The 20,655-nt window shown below is 51.3% G+C and overlaps 1 protein-coding gene across 1 annotated transcript; it reads left to right on the top strand.

Moving 5' to 3' along the window:
- Positions 1 to 6,064: 6,064 nt before the first annotated feature.
- On the top strand, positions 6,065 to 19,674 carry LOC103536010 (LON peptidase N-terminal domain and RING finger protein 1). Its single transcript, XM_030459208.1, has 12 exons — positions 6,065 to 6,675; positions 10,238 to 10,356; positions 10,957 to 11,079; positions 11,755 to 11,886; positions 12,071 to 12,212; positions 12,992 to 13,085; positions 14,656 to 14,770; positions 15,392 to 15,513; positions 15,743 to 15,901; positions 16,535 to 16,697; positions 17,289 to 17,435; positions 17,990 to 19,674. The coding sequence occupies exons 1-12, from the start codon at positions 6,285 to 6,287 to the stop codon at positions 18,185 to 18,187; spliced, it is 1,905 nt and encodes a 634-aa protein (XP_030315068.1). The 5' UTR covers positions 6,065 to 6,284; the 3' UTR covers positions 18,188 to 19,674.
- The last annotated feature ends 981 nt before the right edge of the window (positions 19,675 to 20,655 follow it).

Raw genomic sequence — 20,655 nt, 5'->3', positions numbered from 1 at the left:
TGTTTACACACATTTACTCCTCTTTATATAATAAACTTGGCTGTTCCTGGAGAAGCAGAAGGGGTTGTGCTGTCCCTGCTCACAGCATCAGGGGGAGGGGGGGGAAGGGGGAGGCAGGGACCCTGCACACCATGTAGCCATCAGGATTCTTAGAGCAGTGGAGATGCCAAGAGAGCTCAGGTGTGTAGGAAGAGCTGATTTCCATACCATTTTGTGTGGAGATGATCTCCAAATGAAAGCATTTTTCTATAAATGCCAACAATTTCAGAACAGAAAGTCTGGACCTTTTGTGATGAAAATTATCTTGCACCTAGAGGCTTTATTATATAAAGTGTCCTACTGGGGAAACAAGCCTCTTTAAGGTAGAGATCAAAAAGAAATCTTTCCTCTGTTCCCAAGTGACCTTCTTCATGGAAAATTTAAAGCCGCTTTTTCATTCCTCTAAAAAATGGAAACAGAAATCCTGACTTTCCCAGAAAAGCTGATTCCTGTAGTCCTGCTTAGAGTCTGCTAATCTCTCTGCAGAGCACTAGGCAAAGACTTCCTGTGAAACTATTCTTCTACTTTTATGGTGAGTAATGAAAAAAGCAAAACCCAAACAGAACCTGAGTCTTCCAAATGCAGGGTGTTTTGGGAAGATCAAATCCCTGTGTCTTCTCCTGTTCCCAGCAGAGCACTCACACTTGCTCCTCTTCAGACTGCATCCTTCTGCAACTTATTCTTTCATTCTGAAAATTGGTAAATGAAGGCTTCTTGCTATGTTGATTAGCAGCTGTAAGTTTTAGCAGAGCTATGCTTATGATTCATTTTCATAAAGATAACTTGAACTACACACAACTTTCACATCACCCTTCTCTCCCCTACAATCCCTTCTAGGACTTCTGCATTTGCTCTTTTAGAACAGCAGAATGGGCTCTTTACTCCCCAAACCTCACTGCAATACATTACTAAGATCCAGACAGAAATGGTGACAGGCTTCTTGCAAAGGAAAACCTGCAATTTGCTCCAGCAAATCCACCAGGCCAGGTTTCTGGGTGACAGTTCTGGGGCTGAGTACTAACAACTTGGCCTCTTTAAAAGCTGTGACGTGGGTGGTTATGAAAGGGCTCTGTCCTGGCAGTGGGGAGATGATTCACTTACCCAAACACAATTCACCTGCTGTCCAAAGTGCAGTGAGAGGTGGAGGCAAACCAGCCCATGAAAGACATAAAGCCCAGCCAGAAATACTCCTCATCTACCTGGCCACTGAGCCCTGCCCTGGCCACCCCCATTGCAGCCAGCTAAAGAGCCCACAAGCAGCTATTTGTAATTATGGTAGAGACTCTGCCCTGCTTGTCCTGCCTGAAATCCAGCCCCATGCCTGTGTTTAGGTCTATGGGGAAGGGAGGGATGCAGGAAGACCCTGAGCAGCCCCCTGCATTACTCCCCAAGCCTTCAAGGAGTTTCCTTCTTCTTCATGGTCAGACACAGGTCTTAGCTGGCATTTGAACCACTGGCTTTGGAAGGGCTCTTTTGTCCTCACACAGGACACTGAATTATCAGTCTGCTGGTGGTGGAGATGCTGGAGCTGAAGGACTAAAGACCAGGGCAGAGGGTGAGGTTGCTATGCACAAGACCTCATCTGGAAAAACATCTGTGCAGCAGACAAGATGAAGAGCAGATGGAGGGGGAAAAATCTGCAAACCCTCTGGGGCACTAAAGTCAGGGAGAGGCATCACTGCAGACCAGGGTCTGCCACCTGCAGAGTTCACCCACTGTCACTTGCAGCATCCTTTGGCAAAGTGAAAAGGCAGTGCTGGGTCACTGCCAGCCCTGCTGGCATCTCTGTCAGGTGAGACGGAGATAAACAGGAAAAGTGAAAAAAGGAAGAAATGAGGGAGGTGGCAGGCATTCCCTTCTTGCTGGGGCAAGGAGCCAAGGACATGTGGGCTGGTGAATGAGCAGGACAGAACAGCCTGGTAAATCCCCAAGCTGTCAGTGACAGCTTAATGAGCCATACAGACTTTGGGCCCCTCCATGGGTTCTTCTACAGGTGGGGGATCTGCTGCTGCCCTTAAAACCTGAATGAAACAATTGCAATGCATCAAGGCAAGCTTGTAGCATCCTGCACCGCAGAACAGGGTCTTGTCACCAGTCCTAGGGCTTCCCCCTCAGATAATGGGGACAACCCTGACTTTGCTTTTAACTGTACTCCCTTCTTTGCAGTATGTGGCCCGTACATGATCACTGACAGAAAAGGACATCTCCACATATTTTATGTGGGATTTGCTTCCAAAACCAAATGATAATGTTCTGCCAACATATTTAACAAGATGTTTGGCCCAAGAGAAGTAAGATGAGCCAGATACAGATCTGGGCTCTCCCCCTGTGACTGTCCAGTTTCCAGGAGTTCAGGCATAAGCCCAGTTACACGAGGAATGAGATAACATTACATCCCAGCTCTGTGTCCTGCCAATCCATGTGATAGTTCTCAAGGAATGACGATGCCTCCAGCAAAGCCTGTATGACTCAGGAGGGAAAATATCTAAGTTTTCTTTAAGGGAAAATATTAAAGTTTTTAAAAATTCCCTAACCCTGTTTACATCTCCTTCAAGTCAAGGCCTCTCTGCGCTCTCTTACAGTAGTTAAGGGCGCAGGAATAATACTGTTTCATCTATAAGATTGCTTCCTGCCCAACTCCTTGTCAGTACAGTTTGGAATACCAAACACCAAGGAGCAGCATGGCAATCTTCTTGCCTCTGCCTGAGAGAACACCAGGCACGGAGAATTTCTCCTTGTTGCACACAAAGACTTGAAGGAAAAGGTGCTTCTTATAAAAGACAAGCTGTGACTGCAGATGAAGAGTCTCCCACACCACCTGCTCCCATTTCCTTGTGCTTCACTTACCAGGACCAGCTTTGAACTGTGTGTGACAAATAAAGAAACCTGGTGATTGAATAACATCCTGGATCTATAAATATTATGATGCAAAGAAAGCAAAAAATTCCAGGAAGCTGACGTATTTGTTGGCAGGCTGGGAGGGGTATGATGCATGTAGTGTCCTACATGTTATTTGCACGTACTGAGGTGTAAAAATAATTCCTTAGGCCAACAAGGCTTGCTTGCAGACACAGCACTGCTGGAAGGGTGCTGTAAGCCATGGGGGTCTGCACAGATGCTGAGAGTGGATTTGGCCCTGGATCTTTGCTTGATCACCCAACCAGACAAAATCAGCCCAGGAGCTGATCTGTGTGGGCTGCATTGGCTCTTACACATCTGTGCCACCATCAGCCCCAATGGGCCTTGGTGATGGCAACACTCCTCCTTCTCAGCTGTGGCACTGACACTTTCCTCCTTCTGCTGCTTTTGTAACAAGGAAACTTGTTTTATCTCCGTGCAACAGGGCTTTCAGGTCTGATGGAGTCAATCTCATTTGTGCAGGAGGAGGCTGGCGGCCAGTGTGTAAAAGGGGTCATGACATTCCTGGTGCATATTCCTGTTTAGTAAGTGCTTGTGGTGCCTTTGAAGACACCCTAAGGTGCAGACAGGTCTCTCCTCTCCTCTCTGCACAAAAAAATGCACCACTGGGAAGGTGCTGTCACCTCTGCACCACCCCTTAATCCCTAATGTGTCAAAATCAAATGTCAATTCTTGCAACAGATATTTGTGCACTAAACCCAAGCAAACATAGCCAGTGTGAAACCCCTGATCCCCATGTTGTCTGGACCACATTAACAAGGCTGTACCGGAGCTGAACCACAAGCTCCTGTGGCTGGGAGCCAGAGGAGGAGCTGGTTTCTCTTGCAGCAACACCTGGAACTCCTCACCCTGCACTGACCCTGGGGTGTTTCCCACATTTAAAGTGAAAATAAAACATTATAAAATAAATCCTCTTGCACTTTGCAAATAGTTACTAAAGACAGTGTGATCTGTTCTGCATTATGCAAAACCCAAAGTCATCATCTGGCCAGCAGCATGGTTAGCATTAGGCATGTAAAGCTTTTTTTTTTTTTCCCCTCTTTTGCAGTCATGGCCTGAGTCAGCATAAATACAGCAGCGACAAGAGAAAGCTTTGGAGTTCAGAACCAGCTCAGCTCTGCATGGAATGAAGAACACAAAGGGTTCTTGCAGTGGTGCTAATGAAGCCTGGTTGCCAATGGGCTTGTGTGTTGTGGCTTATTGATTTTTAACTGCATTATGCAAAGGCAGTGGCACATCCTCACTGCTTATGAGGCACTGGAAAGTCCACACACATAAGGATGGTTGTGAAGTGAATCAGGAGGTAAGGAAAAGAATGAGGCAGGTCTGAGTAAACAGCCTGGTGTCTCCTGGAGGAGTTGACTGGGGAGATGAAAGATGCTCCTCTCCTTCCCTGTTGGCAGCTGCTCCCTAGAATGCTGTTGCCCACAAGCTAAGGAGGTAATGGGAGCAACTTTCAAACACATCACTATAAACTTGGCTGTGGTAGTTAACATCACCCTCATTTCATAGCTCAGGAGACATGAGCATGTCCTTCTTGGGAAGTAATCTGAAGTTAAAACTGATGAGGACTCCCTGGTGGCAGTCTTTTGTTTAAGAAAATAACCAGGTTTTGGTGGAAAAACTAGCCATGGTGAGAACTAGATCATGCAAGGAGAGTGTCTGGTGTGAATGAGCCTTTCCTACCTGAGAAACGCCCATGGAAGAACTGCTAGGTGAAATGATGTGGCAGGTACCTCTGGAAAGGCAACCAGAACAGGTCCTGCAGATGGGAAACATGGAAAATGTCCCCTGCAGTGCAGAGTCCCTGACAGCCTCACAGTACTCCTGAGGTGACTGCTGCATTAGTGCCATGTTCAGGAGGTGCTTGGCACTGTGCTGCTACACAGGGTCTGAGATCCCAGGCTGAAAGGATCACTAAAAAGATAACGGAGCAACCAGTGAAACCTCCCAAGTCCACATAAAATACTTAATTGATGAGCTTTTAAAACTGTTTGTGAGCTGTTTAATGTAATCACAGCAGATTTTGAAATGAAACCTGCTCCACAGGCCAAACCTCTGCCAACCACTCCCTTAGTGGAGCATGGGTTTCATGAGCTAGTGATCTTCCTTCCTGAGCATCCCTTCCAGTGAGTGCATGGGTTCAGTTTGTTCTGGGGGACATACAAAAGAGCCCTTGGGGAATATGCATCATTCTTATATAAAGTCTGATCTACTAATCTCCAGAGTCACCAGATACCAGCTGTTTTTCCCAGCACCTGCTATGCAACAGCTGCCAGCTCCTTGCCATATGGCTGTGTGGCAGGAAGATGCATGTTCCTTGGGACACAGAGCTCATCCACGGGATCCACGAGAGGGATGGGAACTGTCCCCATACAGGGTCTGAATTTGTTCACTTCTGGGCAAGCAGAGCCTCTGAGGGAGATGTAATTTTCCACCTACATTAGAGGGACAAGACTCTCCTGCAAACATCCTGTGAAGGTCTGCAACTTGGTGAGCTCCAGCCTCACCAACCTGGCTGCTCTGGCCCACTGAGCAACAGCCTGCACCCCTGTGCTGTTCTGAAGAGCCTCAGCTGGCTCGGGCACCCCATGCCCTCCCAAGCACCCCAGCTGTCCTGCATCTCAGCTACCTTGAAGCATGCCACCCTCGTGTCCCCATCCTAGAGCACCCTGTGTCTCCCAGGTCTCATGCCCCAGCCCTTCAGCACCCTACGAGATGGCTCTAACGTGCCCTGTCCCCACTCCTGGGCACCCCAAAACATTCCCCCAACACGTTGCACCTTGGCCCTGGTCAGAATGCCCCAAATCCTCCCCGGGGTCCCTGCACCCCGGCTGTTCGGAGACCTCTCTCCAGCATCCCCCGCAACGCTTCACCCTTCGCGTCCCCATTTGTACCCCACACCTCGGCTGCTCCGGAGCCCTCAAACACCCCTGAGCCCCGCTCCGACACCAGAACCCTCCCCCACCACTCCCGTACCCGATGCCCGAGGTACCCTCCCCGCCCCCGGTCCCGCCGGCTCCGTTACGAAACGCGGCCGGGGCGGGGCGGGTTGGCGGCGGCGGCGGCCAATGGCGGTCCCGGCGGCTCCGCCACCGGCGCCGGGGGGCTCTGGGGGGTCCCGCCCCGACGGGCCGTGCCGTGCCGGGAGCCGTAGCCCTGCGCTGGGCCGGTCCAGGCCGGGTAGGGCAGGAGCCTCGGGGGGGGGGACGGGCAGAGCGCGGCGGAGCGGAGCGGAGCAATGAGCGGGGGTCCGGCGGTGTGCGGGCTGTACCGGCAGATCCGGCCATAGGCGCAGCTCCCCCTCTTCGGCTGCAACTGCTGCCATGAGCCACCGCCCCCCCAGCCCGTCCTCCCCACCCCAGGGTGGCAACCCCTCCCGGCAGCCCTTCAGCCCCGGGAGCGGGGGCTTGGACGTGCTGCGCTGCCCCTCCTGCCTTCTCCTCCTCTGGGAACCGGTGACCGTGTCTTGCGGTCACTCCTTCTGCAAGTCGTGCCTGGGGGGGACCGTGCCAGCCCGCTGCCCCCTGTGCCAGGAGAGGCTGAAGTTGCTGGGCGTCGGGGCGGCGAGGTGCAACGTGGTGCTCTGCGGCCTCCTGGAGAAATGCGTGAAGGAGGAGAGCCGGCTGGCCTGGCTGGTGGCCCGTGTCCAGGACAGTCTCACCCGTGGGAACGCACGGGAAGCGCTGAGGATGGCTCAGAAAGGGGTCGAGCTGGGTAAGAACCACCGGGGTCGAGGGGCTGTTGGGGTGAGCATATGAGTGCTGTGTACGAGGGCCCAGCTTTATAGCTGGGGTGGGGATGCTTGGACGATGCTTCTGGAGCAATCTGGTACCAACGTGGGTTATTTTGTCCCAGCACTACAGTGCCCTCCGAGCCTGCCTGGTCAAGAGCTGGGGCACCTGGGAAGCTGGAAGTGTTGGAAAGGCAGGGCTGCTGGGGATGGGGAGTGGGGATCCATCTGTTGGGTCTTTCTCCCATGTCCACAAGTATCCCAGGGTGGTAGGAGGGGTTGGGTGGTCGGGAAAGCTCTACTGCTCATCCTGGATGCCAGGGCTGGAGACAGAGCCGGGTGCACAGCCTGTATCCTATCGGCCACATGTTCTGGTGTTACCAAGTGGCCAGAAAGGATGGAGCCACAAGCAGCTTCTTGAATCTTGCCACCGGCAGTATTTCAGGGTCAGAGGAAGAGCTCTGCCTAAGGGGTAACCATTATGTAAAGTGGCTGGGACTTTTCCAGCCTGGAGCAGATACAACCTCACTCCCAGAGCCTGGCGAGGACACAGCCTTGGCTGAGCTCCTGCACCAGCCCCACGGCGCAGAGCAGGGTGTGTGTGTGTGTGTGTGTGTGTGTGTCCCAGTCCCCTTCTGCAACCAGCTCTGGTACTACATTTGTCTGCAGGGTGAGGATCGGGCCCAAATGGGTTGATCTGCTTTAATGTGTGGCTGTAAGTGGATTTCTTGGAGGGTAATGATTAAATAAAAGGGCTTACACAATATGTCTGGAGCAGGGGGTTGGGGCAGCAGAGGCAGAAGGTCCTTTCTCCACCGGCGTTTCTATGACAGCAGTCAGCTCTCCTACCACTGCACAGACACTTAACTCGCCGCCTGCTGCGAGACAAGTGCCAGAGGTTCAGGGACAGCCGGTTCGGGTGTTGGCAGCAGAACGCAGGTCCCTTTATGCAACCTCCCGGTCTTCAACGCAAATGAACGCGTGTGGTTCTCTCGTACTGTTTTCCTTATTGCCAGGTTGTCTGATTGGAATGTATGATTATATATTTATTTTTTAAAAGATTCTGTGAGTATAAGGAAGAAAGGCTGCAAGCTCTGTCCTTGATCTCCTGTGCATGCTCTGTTCCCCGGACAGGGGAAGTCTGTCCCAGGGTAATGAGGAAATTGCAATGACAGCTGCAGCTCCACTAAACCTGCTCTTGCTGCTGCTGCTCAGGCTCAGCCACGTGGGTGCTGCTTTCAGGATGTATTTTCCAGTTCCTGCGGACTGCATTTGGGCTGCACAACTTCTTACCGGCTTCACTTTGCTGTTAAACGCAACCACGGCTCAATGTTCAGCCCTCAAGAATGTTTGGGGTTTTTTTGTGCTTCACTGTCACACAATAGGGCAGTTCACAGTGCTCCACTCAGCCCAGAAATTGTCAATTTATCTTTTGTTTTTCTAAGTGAACAAAAAAAAGCTCTGTAACGCGTAACACAGGAGGCCTTCCGACATGCCTGGAGCTGGGAGGATGGGGAGAGCCATCAGTCATTCACTCATCAGCTGCTGGGGCTGCCAGCTGGCTTACATCCCTGATATCCGATGATATCACAGATCAAAAATAGCTGCAGCAAAAGAGAAATGCAGAATTCAGAGCCACATTTGTGTTTTCACCAAATCAGTTGCTTTATTGCCAGGCTATGCCACTGCTTGTGTGGGTTTGCCTGCATGGAAAATAAGCCTCTGTACCCATTTTTCATCTCTACTTGTCATTAGTGGCTGGAATATTTTGTCTCTGGATGATTGATTGTGGGACAGGGTACTAAGCATCAAGTTCCCACGTTTTCTGACTTGGGCCCAAAGGTTCTGGCTAACATTATAATTGACAATAAGGGCACAGGTGTTGCTCTCTTGCACAGCTCAGCCTGGCCAGTGCAGGAATGGCTGGGGTCCCTGCTGTTCTGCAGGTTACAATGGCACCCTTAACTCTAGGTGGAGAACCATGTCTTCCTCTGCTCCTCAATGGGCGTGGGGACAAGAGAGGCTGATAGATATGGCAGAGTTTGCTCCTCCACAAGAAGATGTGTTGGGTGCCTGGGCAGGTCAGTGGGTGCCTGGGCATGGTGACAGTGGAGGCAGGCAGGGGTGCAGGCAGATGCTGGCTTCCTGAGCCTTGCTGTCACAGGGCTCCTTGTCCAGACTGTCAGTTTGCTTGCAGAAATGCATCAGCACTGTGTTTGAATCAGGGCCAGAAGAAAGGTTGCCAGGGTTGGGATCATGAGAGCAGCAGTGATGCCTCCCAATGATCACTCACTGGCTGCCAAGCAGCCCCCTGAACCCAGCTCATCCCAGAGGGAGCTGCTGGCACTTCAGAATGTTGCTGCTGCCAGCACCAGTGCCTGCAAGTGGTGCCAAATTTGTGATGCAAGGTTGTCTAAGAGCCAGCATCCTGCAGGGCAGGAATGAACAGCAGAGTCTCATCTCCAGCCCTCAGCAGCTGTCTAGTGATGCTCTGGGTGGAGATGCAGAGCTGGGTGCACAGACCCATTGCCTTAGTTGGAACACTGGATGTAGGTCACCTCCATGGCAAGGTATGATATAATGGGGTGGGTCTGGGAACCTCTGCAGTTCAAAGCCACAAACATTACCACACATAGTTACTCCATGAGTGTGGGCTTTCAGGGTGCTTTTTGCTTGCACTCCCTAACATCCTCCACCCCGATTCCCCTGCTGGCAGTGCTGGTAGTAAGGAATGTCTTGAAGGCTCTCTCTGACGTGGGAGAAAAGATTCTCACTGCCTGCTATTTAGGAGCAGGCAGGAGTGTGTGGGGTGCCTGGCACTATGACACCTGCAGTATCACAGCCAGCAGCACTTGTAGAAGCTGGGTTGCCACCATGACTGAGATCCCATCAGTGATTTTTGGATGACGAGGAACTGGGGGCCCGTTTCTCTTCCTCCATTTTGGGAAATCTCAGAGTTTTTCATACTCAGTGACTCCAAGTCACATGATGGGGGCAGATCCTTGCACCCACCACCTACTCTTCTCTCTGGCCTGGGAGAGTGGTGGCAACCAGGTGGGTCCAGGAGCCTCCCTGGAGTTTTGGGATCACAGGTCTCTGCAGCTGCTGGCTTGTTTGGTAACAAATTATTCACTGCTGTGTGAATCACATTGCAGAGCCTGCCATGGCAACAGCCCCCATAGGGAGTACGTGAATGGTACAGCTCCTTTGCTGCTTCCCAGAAGGATGGATAAAAGCCCAGATCCCAGCAGGACTGAGCCATTGAGTGCTGGAGCTGAGCCCCAAGACAGTGATGGGGCCCTTCGGATGAGGGTGTTCAGAAGGAGATGCATAAAAATTAAGGGAAGAATCTTAAAGAGTTTAAAACTAGATATTTAGGGGAAATACCTTCATTGTGGAGTTTTACGAGGCCAGTGGCTCCTGCTGAAGAGGAGTGCAAACAGCTGCCAAAGGTTCAGGGTTGGTGGCATCTCCTCAGCCTCATCCAGCTCTGCTGCCTCACCACGTGCTGACTTGTCACTCAAGTGATGACATTTCCCTTTCCAGTCCCAGACAGCAATTCCCTGCGGCTGTGCCGGGCAGAGGCGTTCGCAGCACTGGGGCAGCACCGGGAAGCACTGGAGGAGCTGGAGGTGGTGTGCAGGGCTGAGCCTGGAGAACATGAGGTGAGCAGAGGGGTGGCCACATCCTGAGTTCTCCCAGCATGCTTAGATTAATACATTTAGACAAGCCCATCAGGTTGCAAATCCAGGCTGCAAGCACTGCACTGAGCTAGCAGGAGGGGTCCAGCTCTGTGTCCATCCTTACGAGCAGGCAGGGAGGGCACACGGCTGTGCTGCTGGGCAGGATTGCAGCTGGGGGCTTGGGGAGATGTTGGCCAGAGCCACCCTTGGAGAAATCAGCCCTGGGAGCTCACCTCGCCGGTTTTGAAGCACTTGCTGGAAGTAATTTTGCAGCTTCAAAGGCAAAATCCCTCCAATTCTTTTCTAGGTCTCCGTGGGGTCTGTTTGCTTAACTTTTGCAGCTGCTGCATTTGGAAGTTTTATGGGTCCCTGGCTGTGGGTGGATCTGGTGGGTAAAAAGAACAAGTCTGAGCATGGGGACAGCAATGTGTCCAGGTGCTTTGGCATGGCATGGGAGCAGACAGGAAGATAAAAGGAAATTCCCTTGGGACTTGCATATGGGAGCTGAAGGGGCTTGTGCTCAGCTGGTCACTGTTTCATGCTCACTGTCTTGTAGTCACTGCAGGTTTTTCTGCTCTGCAGGGCTTCTTCAGGAAAGGGAAGGTGCTTCTGGAGATGGGACAGAGAGCTGAAGCCCTGCTGGCATGGGAGCACTGCCTGACACTCAGCCCCCATTTCCATCCTGCTCAGAGAGAAATGGAGAAGGTGTGTGGGTGGTACTGTGGTGAGGTTTTGTGTCCTTGAATCACACAGAGAGATGCCTTGGCCTCTGAAGTTCTTGTGTCCATGACAGCCATGCTGCTTTGGCCAGCTCTGGGATCAAGTGGTCCAAGATCCTTAACATCGCTGTGATGTAGGTTCACCCATGAGAAAACTCCCCTTTCTCTGTACATATCTTCAAGTCTTAGGACTTGCAGAATTCAGATGCTGACATAGCATAAGGAAGGCTTTGAGGCAGCATCAATGATCACCCAAAGCAAAGCATCCAGTTCAAAGCTGCCACTGGAGAGTCAATGTCTTTTCTGCAGATAATTTCAGGCCAGTACCTGCCCTGTGTACCAAAATCAGAGTCACCAGTGGGGCCTCTGGCCGTGTCCTCAGCATGTGGTCTTCATACCATGAATGAACACTTGTCCTTCAGAAGGGAAAGGGCAGGGGAATGGTGAACAATCTTGTACCTTCCACAGCTCACTCCCTTCCTGCTCTTTGTGGGTGATAGAGAACATGTGTCCCACCCCTTAAAATACACCAGTTTGTTTGCTGCCTCATGCTACTTACTGCCTTATGCACTGCTAAGGTATTTGTTTGACAAATTGCTCAGCCAGAGATGAAACAAGTGCTTGATGCTCAGCACTGCTGGACCCCACTTTCTCTTTGCAGGTTCTCAGACAAGGGGATGCTACTGAGCCACACACAGCTGCTGCATGTTCAGGTGATGTTCACCAGGACCTGACTCATCCCCAGGTCAATGGAAGGAGCTCTGTGCTCTCATCATCTTCCACACAAGCTCAGGTGAGAGAGCCTGCAATGATTGAAGTCTCCAACAGGACTTAATGTTCCTCTGGAACATCTCAAATTGAGGTTTTCCAATGGTGGGAAAGGAGGTTTGATCAGGGGAGGCTGTGCAAGACCATAGCCATGTGCACATGGTTGTGTGCTGGGATTTTGGGCTTGATTTCTTCTTTGCTGTGTCTAGGATCAGGAGGGAGAGCTGTCAGATAGCAAAGGGGACACTGTCTCTGAGCACGGCCAGGGGACAGCCACCCTTTCCCAGACAGAGCAATGGCAGGAACTGGAACAGGAGACTTTGGCAGAGAGGCAGGGCTGGAGGTTGGTAGGTGAGTGTTGTCAAAGGTACCAAAATCTCATCTTGTGCAAAATACTTATTTAAAATCCATTTTGTCACTGAAAACACTGCTTGCCCTGTGTGCCAGCTCAGTGAGCAGAGGTGCAGGGGAAGCCAATGGGGCAGCTCTGGCATTTGCTGCTTCTCGTGTGTGTGAGGAAGATCTGATCTTCCTTTGTTGAGCTGCTGAACCTACTTCAAACCTTTGGGTTTCATTTGGTGAGAAGTTCTTGCCAAAGTCAGACATCATGTGCTCCCTGTGTGGAGACAGGGAGAAGCTTCCTTGGATTCCTATGGGGTTTTGATCAGAACTTAAAGTCCCCTTGCAAGGGACACAGCGTGTCATGCACTGGGGGAAGTGTCAACTCTGTGGGCATCAATTTGCTGTCACTTTCTGACCAGATGGCATTCCTGTATGTGGGTTTGCATAAAGCAGTGATGAGGGCCTGTGGCAGGTTTCCAGAGACTTCCATCTGGGGCCTTCTTAAAGCCACTTTGACTCCCAATGCCTCATTTTCCCTACCTGCAAAAGGAGTTAAGGAGACACCATCTTTTGTCTACCACATACCATGAGACCCATGGATGGAAAAGCTGTGAATGATCATGGATGGGTTAACAGGAAGTTTATGTCACATTTCATAGCAGTTCTGTTTTAACCTTCAAAGCACTTTGTGTAGCAATTAACCATGTATGCTTCAGAGCAAGGTCAGACAGCAAAAATTAATTTTCTGTATTGAAATGGGGGCTCTTCTTCCTTCTCTTTTGCCCTAGGTAGTGGAAAGGGAATGGCAGCATCAAAGTGTACCCAGACATGCCTTGAGGAGCTGCTGAGTGTATCTGACTTGGAGTGCTCCCTCTGCATAAGGTGAGTTCTCTGGCAGGAGCTTTAAGGATGAATTAGCACCTGCTGGGTTTTTTTACCTAGTGTGGATCTTTCTTCACATCTTAATAGCAAACTTAGTCCCCAGTACTGCTGAAATGCAGGTTTCAGTAGAGATAAGAGATAAGAGGGGAGAACAGGGGCACGCTTTGCGAGCTCAGATCGTCCTGTCTTAGGGTGCAGCATTGTTAGATCTCTATTGCTTGGGACATCAGAGCAGAAGTGAGGATGTTCAGAGAGGTCAAAGACTGAAAGCAGTGGTTGCCCTTTGTACCTGCAGGTGGGAACAGGGACGTGTTGTCTTGGGGAAATATCCTCAGCAATAGGGATATTGCATGCGTGGAGGGGAGCAGTTCTGAGCTCTCTGCTCAGAGATGGAAGAGGGGATGAGGCAGAGCTGCCTGCTGACTCAGGGATGGAAAAGGGCTGGGTGATATCACAAGGCATGCTGAAACCAGGCTGTTATTTCTAGTGTGTCTCAGGACTTTCAGCAGTTGTGCAAGCAGCTGCTGGCAGAGAGCAGATGTACAAGATGGTCAAGGTCTCGTGTGCAGTGACTTTTCCCAGGTCTGGCCATGGCACAGGGCAATGGCACAGGGGAGAGAGATCAAAGTTGTATTGGATCTGCATTAGGTGAATTTAGGTCTCTTATGAGAGCAGGGAAACAATGTTCAGGAGGATCTATAGCTCAGCACTGAGCAGGACTTTCTCAAGTCCTTCATTTTTGATCCTGGAGCTTCCTGTCAGCAACCCAGCAGCTTGCTGCCAGCTCTGCTCTTGGAGGCACTCTTCCATCTCTGATCTTTGGGCTGTACACTTCTGTGGAACCACAGCTCTGCCAGGACCAAGGGATGCCATGTGTGTACTGATGGAATCTGAGTATCCTGGAGGGACAGAGAGCAGCTTGAAGGCCTGAAACTATTCTCATCTCACATCATTGTGCAGGTCCAACAGCCTGAGCCCAGACTTCTAATTAAAGGAATAAGCCAATTAAGAACCTTTGCATTTAATTAACATGAGTTACAAGCAAAGCTTAGTCAGTGCAGCTTTGGTGAAGGTGAGTTGCATAGGCTTGGGCTGCCAGGGCTTGGAAGACACAGCAGGCACTCCATGGCATCACATCCCTATGGAATCACTGAGTCCAGTGCAGAAGGCTGGTGAAGGCAGCAGATTTCCCTTGAAATGGTAGGAGGGGACGTTGGAAAAATTTTGTTCCTGTTGGAAGCAAAATCTCTTGCTCACAGGAAGGTGGTTCAAGAAAGATGCAGGTACAGGTCTGGGGTTAGCCAGAAGATGCATCCATGGCTTTTCCCACCCTGAGCTGCTCAACCATGCAGCACCAGCTTGGGCCTCTGCAAGTCCCTGAGTGCTTTCAGGGACACTGCTGCCACAGGTTGTGATCAGCCAAGGTTTTCAAACCAGGATGCTGGGGAACGAAAGCTTTGAGAGCACCCAGCCCTGTGAACAGAGGCTCTGTGAGGTCTGCTGCTGGGCTTCTGGGTGCTCCATCCCTCCCGTTGCTCTCTGTGATCCACTGACTGTGGTCCCTTTACAGAATGTTCTTTGAGCCAGTGACAACCCCGTGTGGTCACACCTTCTGCAGGGAGTGTCTCGAACGCTGCCTGGACCACCGGCCCAGCTGCCCCCTCTGCAAACAGAGCCTGCGAGAGGTGAGGACAACACATCCCCTAGGAGAAAGCCCATGGGAGAGTTGGTACTGGTTCTGTCTGCTGGGAGTGTGCCCAGGACTGGGGTGGGAAGGTGCTTTCTGGCACAGTGGTGTCAGCTCCACTCACATGGGAATGACCAGACAGTTGATAATTAAGACCAAGAGATTAATTTCCACAAGATGCCACACAGATTTAGTGAGATTGTAAACAGGGTTGAGAGGCAGAGAGAGAGAGGGAAAGAAGTGAATGCTAATTACTTTTTTAAATGGAAATGGATGAAAAATTGCTAGCCTGGAGATTTGATTTTATCGTTAACAAAAAGGGATTTGTATGAGACAGGGAGGGAAATTAGGTTGTCATACAAGGACTGCATTGCTGTCAGAGACAGGACACTGTGCCAGATGGGCCCTAGGTCTGAGCCATGTCTGGAGGTCTCTGTGGAGCTGACATCCCATCCTGCTAGGATGGCTCAACATCTCCTCATAGGTTTTATCCTTGACTTTCTCTGATCTAAAATTACCCTCAGCTCCAATAAAAGTGAGCCTGATTCAGAGCCTGGCAGGGCCTCAGATCTCCCCCTCTTCTCTTCTCTGACCTATTTCTGGGTCTGATTTCTTTTAGTACCTAAAGGCTGGAAGCTACAGCCCAACTGTGCTGCTGCAGGACATCATGCTGGCCACCTTCCCTGCACAGCTGGCCGAGCGCAGGGAGCTGCACCAGGATGAAATGGCAGAGCTCTCCAAGTAAGCAGGGACCCACTCTATTGTGTCTCTGTGTGTGTGTGTGTGTGTGTGTGTGTGTGTGTGTGCGCTCAAGGGCTGGGTGAGCCAAGTTTAAGCTCTCATGTAGCTCTGCACTGGTACATCACTTCTTGGGGCAAAGGACACATTTATTGGGGGAGCAGCTGGTGCAGAGCCCTGCGGATGGGATTTGCTCTGGTAGGTTTCATAGTTTTTTTCTCTTGCCTCTCAGCCTGACCAAGAACATCCCCATCTTTGTGTGCACAATGTCCTTCCCAGGCATTGCCTGCCCTCTGCATGTCTTCGAGCCTCGCTACCGCCTCATGATCCGGCGGTGCCAGGAGACCGGTACCAGGAGGTTCGGCATGTGTGTATACGAGAATGGGAAAAGGTGAGCTCCTGTGCAAGGCAACTTTTCTCTGCCTCAGATGATTTGCCCCTCTCTAGCCCAGCCCCAAATGTCTGAAATCCCTCAAAGAGGAACAAAGTGCAATTTCCTATTCCACTGCACCCCACAGATAAATTTCAGCAGGGAGATTCTATGTTCCCCACACAGCACTGAAATGGGATCTCACTGCCTCCTGGCATCACACCAGTGATTCTCTAACAACCTATGAGGCTGATGAGCTAAATGAGCTTTTGTTTAGTACAGAGTGGCCATCTTTGTGTTTCTGGTGGCCCCTACAGATCTTGGGTGGGCTCAGTCTCCAGTGTCCTAACTCAAGTACTCTAACACCTGTCTCTGCAAGGGACGGTGTCTTCAAGACCACTGGACATCAGGGCAGTATGAAGACACATTTTGGTATAAGACAAACCCAAGGGAGGGCAGGCAGTGTGCTCTCTATTCCCTGCCCTCTTAGCAGCAAGCAGAAACTCATCAGAATGAATCTCCAAATTTGTCCCCTATCTAGCCAGCTTGCTTCTGGGCCTTTTCCTCCTTGGAGGTGGTGCCTTCAGGATAAGCAGCTCTCCCACCACCAGTATCCCAGCTCACCTCCTTTTTTGTCTCCCTGGCTCCCTCCAGTTTTGCTGACTATGGCTGCATGCTGGAGATCCGGCAGGTTGAGATGCTGGCGGACGGGAGGTCCTTGGTGGACACCATTGGCAGGCGGCGGTTCCGGGTGCTGAGTCGGGGACACAGGGACGGCTACAACACTGCTGACATCGAGTATCTGGAGGACAAGAAGGTGAGGACAGGGTCAGGGCAAACGTCCCTGTTGAGGTGGGATGGGGCCTCCAATCTGAGTACTGTGTGGAGTTCTGAGCCTCTCAGTTCAGGAAGGAGATTGAGGTGCTGGAGCAGGTCCAGAAAAGAGCAATGAGGATGTGAAGGGATCCAGCACAAGTCCTGTGAGGAAGGGCTGAGGGAGCTGGGGGTGTTTAGTCTGGAGAAGAAGAGGCAGGGGAGACTTCATCAACTCCCTGAAAGGAGGTTGTAGCCAGGTGGGGGTTGGTCTCTTCTCCCAGGCAGCTATCAGTAAGACAAGAGGGCATGGGCTTATGCTCTGCCAGGGGAGCTTTAAGCTGGGTATTAGGAGGAAGTTCTTTACAGAGGGAGTGATGAGGCATTGGAATGGGCTGTCCAGGGAGGTGGTGGATTCTCCATCCCTGGATGTTTTTAAAAAGAGACTGGACATGGCACTCAGTGGTAGTGGATCCATGGTAACTGTGGTGGTAGTAGATCAAGGGTTGGACTTGATGACCTCAGAGGTCCTTTCCAGTCTGGCTGATTCTATGATTCCTGTGGACACCTCTGCATTCCTCTTCCCTCCACACAGGTGGCCGGAGAGGAGCTGCAGGAGCTGCAGTGCCTGCACGAGAGCACTTACCGCTTGGCTCAGCGGTTCTGTGAGCACGGAGACCTTGCCTCCAGGCACACCTTGATGCAGCATGGACCACTGCCAGAGAAGGAAGAGGACATCCAGGTAATGCTGCAAGTGAAAGGATGCTCTAAATAAAGAGGGTACCAAAAGAGCCTCTGAAGCAGCTCAAAATTAAATACCACTCTTCCTCCTTCAGTTGAATCAAGCGTTTCCCTCCTAGTTTGGCTCAGGTTTTAAAAAATCTGGTTTACAAAAGCCCTGCCAGAGGTTGTGCCTGTCTGGCTGGCACCTCCCCTCTTTGAATGCTAATAAGGCAAATTCCCCAAAAGAAACAGACTTCCCAGGATTTGGTCCATGTTTACATAGTGCATTGCCTTGCAATCAAGCAAAGGCATGAGATACTTCTTTGTATCTTTAGTATAGGCTTTTCCCCAGTTACATCTGTGTCTGGAGACTCCCAGGGAAATGCTTGTCTGGAAATTAAATCATTTAGCCATCCATTTTGAGACTGGACAGACAAAAAGGCTGTTCAGAGGAACACCTTAGCCAAGCTGGCATTGCTGTCCTGATAAGAGCCACTGGGTTCCACCTGCCCAAGAGCCACACATTCACCTTGCAGTTCCTGATGTGGGTTTCTCTCCCTCTGTCCCCTCCAGGCTTTGGCAGATGGCCCGACGTGGTGCTGGTGGCTCATCTCCATCCTTCCCCTTGACCCATCCTACCAGCTGAACCTCTTCTCCAGCACCTCCCTGCGTGCCCGCCTCACCCAGCTGCAGCGCATCCTCTCCTCCCTGCTGCAGCAGCCCCCTGCCCGGCACCTGCTGTCTGAGCGCAGCCCCTGGGGCCACGTCTGAGCCCCCTGGTCCCAATGTAGGGAAGACCTCTCTCCTTTTGGGTTTCAATTCGTATTGCTTCATGGTTTTGTGTGTGGTTTGAGCTCCTTCCACCCCCGCAACTCCCCCCAAAAGCAACCTGAGTGATGAGCTGGGCACCCCCTGCCTGGCTTGGTGGGGCTGGTGCCACTCTGGCAGTGACACCAGACCATCCAATCCTTTTGAGAGCTGCTTGGTGACATGGCTGTGCTGTGCCCATTGGAGGGGAGGACTGGGATGGAAAGCTGGGTTGGGCCTCTGGAACCAAAGTTCTGCTTTGGTGCTAAGCAGAACGCTCCTCAAGGCAGAGAACCAAATGCTAGGTTCACCTCTTCCTCTTTGAGGGTCAATGTAGGCTCTTTGGTAGATGGTTGTGCCCTTTGCAGCAAATTTTTGGGCTTGGGAGAGGTGGTGATGGGACTCAGAGGTCTCTGTGGCTCACCCCAGCCTTGGGAGCTGACAGCTCTGTCTCCACTTACAAATTTGACCAAATTTCTATTTGAATGAGAAAGATGAAATTACACAATATGAAACCCATCATCCACCTCTTAACCACCTACATGAGCAGACAGTGAGGAGATGCTGCTCTCCGAGTGTGCCTGGGTCCAGACATCCCTTTCCCACTGTTCTGCTCAGTGCTCTGCCTTGTCTGCTGTGCTGAGCTCCTGGCTGGTTCCCCAGGCTGGAGCTGGGCTGGAGGCTGCCAACCACTTCCCTGGCTGCTGGCTCCACTACCATAAAGTGCTGTGGGAAGGGGGGGATTTGGCAGTGTTGGTGCTTTTCCCTCCATCCAAAGGCTGCTGTTTGCAAGCCTGGCCAGGTTCAGGTTGCAGGGTTTGACCTGGCAGCTGGAAGGAGCCAATTCTGTGAGGGAGTTAAACCCCAAGCCTGGTTTTGTGAGGCTTTCTGCTCCTTCACTAGTGCAATTTTTCTCCTGTTTGGTGTTTCATGTGAACTTTCTGCCTCCTCAGGAGAAAATCAGGGTCTGAGCTGAGGCTGTATCTCTGCACTTGGAACCTTGAACAGTTCAGGATCTCCCAGGAGAGCAGAGAGTGAAGTCAAAGGGAGTCAAGAATCTGGAGAGATAGTGGGGGAAGCAGGATCTGTCACCAAGGCTGTGAGCCCTGTGCCAGGGGAGCAAGTGCCTGTCTGCAAGTGCCTGGCTGCTGCTTGTCTGTAAAGACAGAATGGTCTTTAGAGACAGGTGTAGGAGCTCCCTGGGTTGCTGTGGGTCCCTCCAGCAAGGAAACATGGGAGGGGGGGTGCAGGGGAGCAGCATGGGTCTGCATCATGTCCATTCTGGGAAGAGCTGGGGACCAGAACCACATCTGCCCCTGCTGCTTTGGGAAGGGACTCATACAAATTGCTCCAGTTTGCTTGGAGCATCTTGGGGGTTTGTATTACTGTCTTTGCTCTTTGAATTAAATTTTCTTCCTGGTCACTGAAATAAATAAAAACTTTTTGTTGTTGTTTTGTTCCTGCTATTTGTTTTGGGGTTTTTGTTGTTGTTTTGGTTGCTGGTGTTTTAGCTGCTTATTAGTGAAAGCAGATGGCCATCATCAGGGAATTCTGGGGATTCATGGAGAAGTGACACCCTGGCTTTGAGTCAGCAAGTTAGATAGACACAGCAGACACAGTTCAGCAAAGGTAGGTGTTAACAAGGGGAAAAAAATTAAGGTGGTTTTGCCTGCAGAAAGTGGGCATGTGAGAAGACAAAGCAGGAGGGACAAGCTTCTGCCCATCGTTGCATCTGAAGGCTTTGGGGAAGGATGGGAACCAGGACACCAGTCTGGTAGAGATGCTGACCAGTGTGGGGTGGCCCTGGAGGGTGTCAGGCCCTTGAATACTGTGGTGACCATCTGTCCCTGTCACACCTTTGCAACAATGGACAGGCAGCTGTGAGCCAGGAGTGGGTTTGGTTTTGGTAACTGGCATTAGGGATGAGTAACAACCCAGGGAGACATAAAGCCACACTAAAATTAGAGTGGCCTGGGATGGAAAGGGTCTCATCTTCAGCCCCAAGCATGGCCATGTCCTGCTGGGAGAGCTCTCACCTGCCTCTTGCTCCCATCTCACCTCTTCCCTCTACATCCCAAACAAGGGTTGAGAAGGGAACTTGCTCTGCTTTGCACCCTGCCTGGGACCCTGGAGTGATTGAAGAAGAGAGGGGTGAGATGGTGGATAACCCTAAAAAGGTCCCATGCCTCAGAGCAGGGTCTCTATCAAGCCATTGACAATGGGCTTCATCAGGAATTACAACTTGAATTTCATGCCCCAGGAATTCTCTTTAGACACAGCTGTGCCCAGGTGAAGCCCAGCTGTGTGCTGTGGCCAATGCCAGCCACTCTGGTGGCTCTGGCAGCCCAGGCTTGGTGCCCAACTGGGTGGCTGGCCCTTGTCTTTGTGTCCCTGAATCCAGAGCTGGCACTGGATCCCTTTGCCATGTTGTC

The sequence above is a fragment of the Calypte anna genome, chromosome 13 (assembly GCF_003957555.1).
Source record: "Calypte anna isolate BGI_N300 chromosome 13, bCalAnn1_v1.p, whole genome shotgun sequence".
NCBI lineage: Eukaryota > Metazoa > Chordata > Aves > Apodiformes > Trochilidae > Calypte > Calypte anna.
This window is presented reverse-complemented; position numbering and strand designations above follow the sequence as displayed.

Excerpts from the sequence above, each read along its gene's own strand:
- LOC103536010 (XM_030459208.1), top strand. The coding sequence starts at position 6,285 with ATGAGCCACCGCCCCCCCAGCCCGTCCTCCCCACCCCAGGGTGGCAAC. Across the intron at positions 12,213-12,991 it reads GCAGGGCTGGAGGTTGGTAG|GTAGTGGAAAGGGAATGGCA; the intron begins GTGAGTGTTGTC and ends CTTTTGCCCTAG. Across the intron at positions 14,771-15,391 it reads GCAAACAGAGCCTGCGAGAG|TACCTAAAGGCTGGAAGCTA; the intron begins GTGAGGACAACA and ends GATTTCTTTTAG.